The following is an 8,930-nucleotide window of genomic DNA, read 5'->3' as shown; positions in this document are numbered from 1 at the left end:
ATTTGATTAACCGTACCATTGAAAACCACTCAGGTTAACAGGCTGAATCAGTTTTCAACGGATTAGCCCTAGAAACATCACTCCCCTATATACCAGGTCCCCAGCCAACATATTCTAATTTGCTTTACATTTAGGTAAGGCATTCCCATCAAAGCTTCTGTTTAAAACCCAGAATCTAGTCTCTGGAAGACTTCCCTTGTCCTGGCAAAACATACCCAACTCTTGGAGAAGGCATTCAAGTTACTTCTAGCCAACACTTCAGAATAAGCTATTCGTGGGCCAAAGTTAAATCTAAAGCTATCCCCTGGACCTTTCTATCAAATGTTGAACCTAACATGAAGACCTATCTATACTGTACTCGCTGTGCTTTTGGTTACCTTCTGATTAACCACTTTCATCTTTTTCTCCCCTTTGTATTAAAGAGTATGACTAGACCTTACAGTTTGAAGACCTCTAGAATTCCCTGAATTATTGTGAAGACATTCATGACTCCAAGGTATGACGTTAAGTGCCCTGGGAATCTCTGAAGATTTACAAGTAACCTGCACTAAGGACATTGTGCAAATTGTTAGTAGAGCCTCAAACTTAACTTGTGGGCTAAAGCAACAGTCATTTGTTCATTTTGGCAGTTCATTAGATAGCCAAGAACATGAGTAAAATCGTTTTGAAAAAGTTATTTGCTCTTTAAATTATAAATTTTGCAAAAAGGAACAGTCATCCATGTTGTCACTATATAGCTGATTATTTTCCCGTCCTACTAGATTTCATTTAATCTTTCTAATATACAGAAAATAGGCTTACTTTAAATGACTTCCCTGATGGTGAAAGCTGCTGACAAAGCATTTATGCAGTTTAGCCTAGAACTATAAATTTATCTAAGTCGGTCTTCCTAAATTCACACCCTATAAGATCATTTAAGGGGCCTTCTAATTTCTCCAACCCCAAATCCAAGAATGGAAAGCACAGTCACTTCAGTTTTTATGACAAAAACAAAAAAAAACAAAACAACCCCCCCCCAAAAACCCAAACCCAAACCATACCATCTTTAAGTTTTACAAGACATATTTGTAAAAAGAAAGTACAATTTCCACTTAATTCAGTCTTCAAATATCTTTTATTGGAAGGCCATGCATTGCCTTCATTTATTGTATTTCAAATCACTGTACAGTTACTTTTGTGAAAACACTGCCTGCATTTTCTAGTACAAAAAAAACCTAAAAATTGTTTCAGGAATGTAGAGAAATATCCAACTTAAATAGCGAAAAAGTGCACCATAATTACTGCTGCACTGCAGTCATTTCTGCATTTCCCATGTTTCTTAAATAACTATCTTGTCTGATAACACACAATATAAAGAGCAATTATGAAAAACAGACATTTACATATACTTCTAAAGTCTTATTGAGAATATCCTGTTGGCATTGGATAGCCAATCATGGGCGCAGCCGCAGTAGCAGGATACGCATATGCCTGTTGGTTCATACCATTGTGCATGTTTGGAACATTACTTCCGTATTGCTGAGTGCTATCATAACCATTCTGGTAAGTCCCTGTTGGATTACCAGTCCTAAAACTGGTCTGTATACCAGCAGACACAAAATTACTTCCAAAGCTCCCATTGGTGTAATTTGCAGCACTGTAAACACCATTCTGAGTTTTTGCCCCAAAATCTCTCTTAAGCAGACTAGAGTAACCTCTGTCATAATTTTCCCTGTCTCTAAAGGTATTAAATCCACCCCTTTTGCCCGCAGAGTATCTGTCCCGGCGGTCATCCTTCATGCCTCCTCTACCCCTGGAACGACCTGTCAAAAAAAAAAAATAAAAGGAATGGCAAAGTGTTCAGTTTGGTCTATTGTACACTCACGGTTAACACAAGAGGAGTGAAGGGTTTTCAATTTCTCAACTTACGTTTCATAATGGGAAGATCTGTCTTACCCTCTAAAATTCCATTAAAATTAGATTTGCAAATAGTGATGCTGTGACAGTAAAACTACCAACATTTCATATTGAAGGTTCATCTTACCTGAACCTCTGTCTTCGACCAACTGAAGCAACTTGGGATTAATTGCTTGATTAGCTTCACGAAGCACAGAGATAAGGTCGCTCACTTGCTTTATGTTATTAGGTGTAAAGAAAGTGTATGCTGTGCCTGTTTTGGTACTGCGAGCAGTTCTTCCAATTCGATGAATATAATCCTCTGAGGAGTTAGGGTAGTCATAATTGATGACAAATTTCACATCTTCCACATCTGTAAGGTGTTGCAGTGTGGCAAAATAGCAATGTACGAAGTTTTGCACACCACAACAGCCAGACCAAAAATAAAAAGTTAGACAATTGTATTCCCAAGAAGGTATGGGCTGCAAAAAATACAGTTAAAATGGTTATCCATTCCCTGTAGGAATACCATTGAGGTTGAAGGAAAAAAAGAAAAAGCACATGTCATCTGTTTAAATCATCACCCACCCAAGGGATAAGACCTGTCAAAGGGAATGTGTATTCTCCCTAGCACATTCCCAAACCAGCAAGTCCCCTTACAGATCATCAAGTGACATCTGAATGCTTCTGCGCAGTAGGGCCACTTAAAAGTGTCACAGCAACCTCTTCATGTGCTCATTTTGAGGACCTTTAAACAAAAAGGTACAAGGTCCTTTGCATTACACATTACACAGAAGTTCAAAATTCTGGCCACACTGCTTGTCTTGCCAAGACCTTACAACTGCAGCTGCAAGAAAACATACCTGTCCCCCAAAAGTTGTTTTTATGCACTGTGTCTCGTCTAGGCAAGCGCTTCCAAGAAGCCAGGATTCACTTGAGAATGTGTCTCTCTCTGGCAGGTCTCGACATGACGACTACTGTGTAGTAGGTGAGGGAGGATCTTTCAAAGCACTGCTTTCTTTTCCCACTGACTTAAGCGTGAGAAGTTGCTCCTGCTCTAGGTCTCATGTGCCAGTACTCACCAATTTGTAAAAGGCTTAGTACCTTTTAAAGCTGCTCTCTCCATTTCAAACTTGAACAAAAATTTCACTGAACATTGAAGTTTGGAAATATTTCTTCGACATTTCAGCAAACTCACTGAAACTCAAAGACCCACAGATCACAGTAAACAGTTTGAAACAATGCTGTACCATGGCAATCATGCAAAGCATGGGACAGAAGAAATACCACGGCAGTGAACTGTGAGGGTAACTTCCATTTTTTCCCTCGGAGAGAACAGTTTATAGGGCAGAGGTGGTATGTTCTGCCCTTTGAAGATTACTGGCACACTTTCAGCTTTTCACCTCTCTAATCGACTGGAAGCAGCCAGCCGATCACTAGTCCTCCATCCCCCTCGAGTCCTCCGATTGTCATGCCTAGGCCTTGCCACAAAGACTGCACCTTTATGTGAAAAAAACTTGGGAAAAAATGCAGGTTAAAGAAAGCAATAAACTTTCTTTAAAAAAAAACTAGAGATCTTCTGGGAAAGCAAGTCATGAATGGGAGTTTGTACTAACCTAGCCCTCTGGAGGCCACATCTGTAGCAATCAGAATAGGAGCTTTTCCATGTTTGAATTCTACAAAGGAAGGCATATGACCATTATTTGGAGCAGGAAAATCCTAAATTAGCAGCAAAAAATTTCTTTACTTGAAATACTTACCATTTAGAACCCAGTCACGCTCCTGTTGACTTTTGTCACCATGGATACCCATGGCAGGCCACCTAAATCAAAAAGTTGTCTTAGCAGGCTCACATTTACTAAAGATTTGGACAGATTCTATTAATTCTGGCCATCAATCACTTTAAGTATTTTGTGTGCAGTTTTACTTCTATCAGATGACTCCTATAAATGAAACTCATTTTTTCTTCTTTTTTTAGTCTCTGTCCCTGAGCAATTCAGCTCAAGCCTAGAGCTCTACCACTTGAGCCACAGTGCCATTTCCAGTCTTCTAGTGGTTTACTGGAGATTAAGAGTCTCACAGACTTTCCTGCTGGGCTAGCTTTGGACTGCAATCCTCAGGATCTCAGCCTCCTGAGTAGCTAGGATTACATGCGTGAGCCAGCAGCACCCAGCTGAAACTCATTATCTTCTGTTTTGTCTCCCTCTCCTAAACTCTGCTTCAATAGAGGATGCCCACATACCCATCTCTCCTCATCTTTCTGGTAAGCTCATCACATCTTCTTTTGGTTTCAACAAAAACAATGGTTTTATTCTCCTTCTCGCTCATGATCTCTTCCATTAGACGAATAAGTCTAAAGATAAAAAGAAAAAGTTTTAAAATTTACTGACATTAGTTAAATTCAATGTATATGGACATACGTGAAAAAGGAAATAGCTACTAAGCCACTAATCAGGCAATCCTTCCCTTGTTTCTGTTAGTACACCATGAGATGTTTCCTTTTTCTACAGAAATCCTATAAATACTAACAGGGCTATTAATCTGAATTTAACAGATTAAGACTGGCCCCCATACACACAGGGCTCAAACCTGGGGCCTTGAACAAGCTAGGCAAGTATATCAACAGCCCCAACAGATTGAACATATTCAATAAGGTAACATATGAAACTGTGACTTCCCTTACATAAGCACGGCTAAGAGTTCATGACTTATACTCACTTTTCATCCTTCTCTACATCATGACATACATCCACAATCTGAAGAATGTTGTGATTTGCACTCAGTTCTAGTGCACCAATGTTTATATGAATGTAGTCTTTCAGGAAATCTTCAGCAAGCTGTCTTACTTCTTTTGGCCAAGTCGCACTCCACATTAGGGTTTGTCTATCAGGCTGAATTATTTGGGGAGAAATTTAGAGCATGCTCTTAAGTGTAAATTTAGAATTGAGTGAAAAAGTAATAATGGCTTACTCTTATCTGATCCACAATCTTCCTTATTTGGGGTTCAAAACCCATATCAAGCATTCTATCTGCTTCATCAAGGACAAGGTAAGTTGTTCTTCTCAGATTGGTTTTCCCACACTCTAAAAAGTCAATCAGTCTTCCAGGTGTTGCAATACAGATTTCCACACCTTCAATTAAACACACAAATTTAATTATAATACGCAGAACACTTTCAACTCTGTTAAGCGAATGCTAAGATAAACAGAGCCAGGCAATGGTGGCACATGCCTATAATCACAGCCTATCCACGAGGCTGAGATTTAAGGAACATGATTTGAAACTATCTATGGTTTATAGCTACCTATCTTACAGCAAAATATCTGACATCATAAGATTCTCAGTTTTAGCACCAAAAAAAATTAAAAAAAAAAAGGAAAACTGTAATATTTTTATTAATGACAAACAGAACCTTTTATACCACATACCTCTCTCCAAATCACGTATTTGTGGTCCCTTGGGAGCACCACCATAGATGCAAGTAGACTTTAAACGACAAGCTCTACAGTATTCAGCAGCTACTTGTTGCACCTGCTGGGCCAGTTCTCGAGTTGGTGCCAGCACCAAACACTGCAAAAAAGAACAGCCTTTCATATACACTTGAAAACAAGTACTTCCCCCCAACTCTTCCATGCGTATGTGTTGGCAATTGAACCTAGTTACTTATATCAACAGATTTTTTCAATTATACAAAACCCAGAGCAGCTCCAGGTTAAGAGTGAAAACATTAATCTCTACATAAAAGCACCATCAACAATTACATGTTTTGCTGTGTATTCTAAAAATTCTTAAAAACATACTTACAATAGGCCCATCACCTCTTTCTAGGAATGGCTGATGATTGATGTGAACGATGGCAGGCAGCAAATACTATTGGGAAGGAAGTGGATCAAACAGAAGTTATTAGAATGAATGCTCATGATTAAGTTTAATCCCCATTTCATCTTCCCCTAGCTTTCATCACTCAGGAACCACAGAGTTCTCCAAACTTACAGACAACGTCTTCCCAGATCCAGTCTGTGCTACTCCAACCATGTCCAATCCACTAAGAGCAACTGGCCATCCCTGAGCTTGAATAGCAGTGGGTTCAGTAAAGTTCTGCCTTGCAATCACATCCATGACATTTGCTGTAATAATTAACAGTTTCCGTGAGTACTTGCAATGCCAAGAAAGAAGCGAACAGATGAATGAGGGTGGAATTGCAAATCAGCACTTACCAGGGAAATTTGCTTCATAGAAATTCAGAACTGGTTTTGGACAGTTATGACCTCTCACTGTAACTTCCTTGCTTCTTCTGTATGTCTCTACCTCTTGCTGCAAAACAATTGTTTTATATATGCACTGTCTGCACAGGGCACAAGAGCACATGATTACACCCTGGCAACCCCGGTATATTCTGAAAGTGGCCTTCCTTTTTTTTTTTTTTTAACCTAGATCCACATATAAGAATCCCATGTACACAATTATTTCACATAAAGTCAAGCACTGTTTGGAGAATAAAAATTTTCCTAAAAGTTACTGAAGCCACATGAAATTACTCACTGCTGTGCGCCTAGCCAAATCAGGATGTTCTTGATAAAAATTCTTCTCAAATTTGGGGAGCTCATCAAGGTTCCACTTCTTTTTAACTAGTTTCTCCCCAGGATTTCCAAACTTCTTTCCAGATAGGGGTCCTGCCCTACTCCCTCCAAATCGAGGTGCACCAAACCTGAAACAGGGAAAAAAATCATTCCCATTTAAAATGTTGACTACTATTATGTTCTTGGTGATGCTGGAGTTTAAACTCAAGTCCCCATGCTTGCTAGGCAGGTTGGCTGGACTACCAACTCAATCACAAGGACAGCCTTCTTGTCTGACCCAGGCTAAAGAGGGCTTCTGAAAACACACAACACAATCTCCAGTCACAGTCACTACTCCCTTGACGGGCCCCGACTGGCATCCCCCATCCATTTCCCGCAGTCCCAGGCACGGATCCTGGAGGCCAAGCCAACAGCCCCGGATTTATCAGGGCGGAAACTGGCGGCCCAAACGCCCCAAGTTCAGATTACCAGGATAGACAACAGCTTGCCACTATTAACATCGTCTTTCCCAGCAGCTTAGGATTTAAGTAACCGAGGGAAGGACGCAGGGAGGAGCCTGCCGACGACCGCGTTATTTGTGTGTTTACGCTGCTTTTCCAGCAAAGGAGCTCTCGCGTTGGCGAATGGCAGGGACCGCACGGGGGGGAGGGGGGGCGGCCGAGCGAGGGGCACGTTCCCGGGGGTGGGGTGGGGTGGGGTGGCGGAGGGAACCCACCGGCCGGTAACCGGAGGCGGCTGGGGATGTCCCGCGGAAGAGCTCGCCAGCAAGGTAACACAAATTATATAACGTGAGGAAGAGAGCGGAGGAAAGGAAAAAAAAAAACCCCAGCCGGCCGGGGAGGCGGCGACTGCCGGGGGAGGAGCCGGGGCCGGGCGGAGCCGGCCGGGCGGCGTTCCCGCTGGGGCGGCGCTTCCCCCTTTGTCTCGCATTTCTCTCTGCGCCACATTTTCTCGGCGCTGCCATTTTGAGCTCCTCCGCCGGGCGGGGTAACAAAGGCGCCGCCGCCATGTCCGAGGCCGGCATTTTGTGGCCGCGACTCTACCCGCAGGCCGATGCCGCCGGCGCCGGGCCCCGCGCCCTGCCTTCCCACCGGCCGCTCGGCAAGCGGCTCCCCGGCCCGCCGCCCGACAACCCGGAGCCCCCCCCCCCCCAAACGCCTCCCGGGCCCCCGAGGGCTGCGCCCCCCGGCTCCCCACCCGCCGCCGCCAACGGCGGCGCCTCCGCCCGCCCGCCCTCGCCATACGCTCCCCCCTCCCGGCTCCCCCCGCCCCTCCCCCGCAACGGCCGCTGGCTCGCCGAGGCCTCGACGGCGCCGACGAAACGCGAGCTCCGGGAACCCCCCCCCCCCCGCCGCCGCGGGCAGGGCTCTTCGAAATACCGCAAAGCCTTCTCGGAAGAGGCCCCGGGAGAACACGCCAGGGCCCGATTCCCGCAGGCGCCGCCGCCGCCGCCGCCTCCCCCCTCCCCGCCGCCCTCCCCTCCCCCACCCCGGCGCTGACAGGTCCGTTCCCACACTCACCCTCGATCCCGGCCGCGGTCCCGGTCACTCGAATAACTCGACATGGCGTCAATGGTTGCGGTTGGCGGGGCACTAAGTGAAGAGAATCAGGCGCGACGAGTCGCTGGGAGCGGCGACGACGACGAAGCCTCTGCGGGGGCGGCAGCGGCGGAGGGACGGCGATGACAAGAGCCGGAGCTGCGCGACCTGAGGCCGATGGAAATGAATGAGGTGCCGGCCGCGTCCCGGCAGCCGGTTTTATAGTCTGGACCGCCTCCCCGCCGCAAAGCACGCTGGGAGCCGCTCTATGACCTAATCGCCCCGCCCCCCCCTGCGCAGAGGCCGCAACGCCCGCTGGCGTTCGGGAGTCCGCCATGTTCTCGCCCCTCCCCGCCCTCCCGGGCCGCTCCCTGCCCGGGGCCGGCTTTTCATCCCTGGCTCGCCTCGGCCCGTCTGTCACTGAGATGCGTCCTCCCCGCACTCTCTGGCCTTCACGTCCTTCCAGTCTCTCCACACCTCAAGGAAGCTACCTTGCCCTTTTCCGGGCCCAGCTAGGCCATAAAATGGCCAGCACAGGCAGGCCCGCTCGGCCCACTATGGAAATGTTTACGTCTCCGCAGAGCCCCCACGCCCATCACCAAATGAGGTGGGGAGGCGGAGCTTGGTATTGTCACGTGGCCGCCCCCCTCCCCGACACACACACACACACACACACACACACACACACACACACACACACACACACACACGGGGCGAGCGGGCCGCGCTACTTGGCAGCGGCGGAGGAATACACAACGACGTAGCTCACCGGAAGTGCGGTTCTAATGCCCTCCCCCCCTCCCCAGAGACCGGTCGGGCTGCGGGGTGACCTAGACTGCTCAGCCCGCCGCCCTGACCACCCATGAGTGGGCGCTTGCCCGCGGGGAAGGGTAGCTAGAGCCCGCAAACTGCCGCCTGGGCGCGTGCGGGCAAAGGA

At 46.5% G+C, this 8,930-nt stretch overlaps 1 protein-coding gene across 1 annotated transcript; it reads right to left on the bottom strand.

Moving 5' to 3' along the window:
• Positions 1-1,095: 1,095 nt before the first annotated feature.
• On the bottom strand, positions 1,096-8,195 carry Ddx5 (DEAD-box helicase 5). The gene is made up of 13 exons (XM_042665439.1): positions 7,976-8,195; positions 6,418-6,583; positions 6,093-6,189; positions 5,869-6,002; positions 5,680-5,745; positions 5,304-5,445; positions 4,846-5,006; positions 4,594-4,766; positions 4,118-4,228; positions 3,636-3,697; positions 3,492-3,551; positions 2,024-2,248; positions 1,096-1,802 (listed from the first exon to the last, which is right to left on the bottom strand). The coding sequence occupies exons 1-13, from the start codon at positions 8,017-8,019 to the stop codon at positions 1,399-1,401; spliced, it is 1,845 nt and encodes a 614-aa protein (XP_042521373.1). The 5' UTR covers positions 8,020-8,195; the 3' UTR covers positions 1,096-1,398.
• Positions 8,196-8,930: the final 735 nt, after the last annotated feature.

Source organism: Dipodomys spectabilis, unplaced genomic scaffold (genome assembly GCF_019054845.1).
Source record: "Dipodomys spectabilis isolate Male_0828 unplaced genomic scaffold, ASM1905484v1 ptg000329l, whole genome shotgun sequence".
Classification (NCBI taxonomy): Eukaryota; Metazoa; Chordata; class Mammalia; order Rodentia; family Heteromyidae; genus Dipodomys; species Dipodomys spectabilis.
This window is presented reverse-complemented; position numbering and strand designations above follow the sequence as displayed.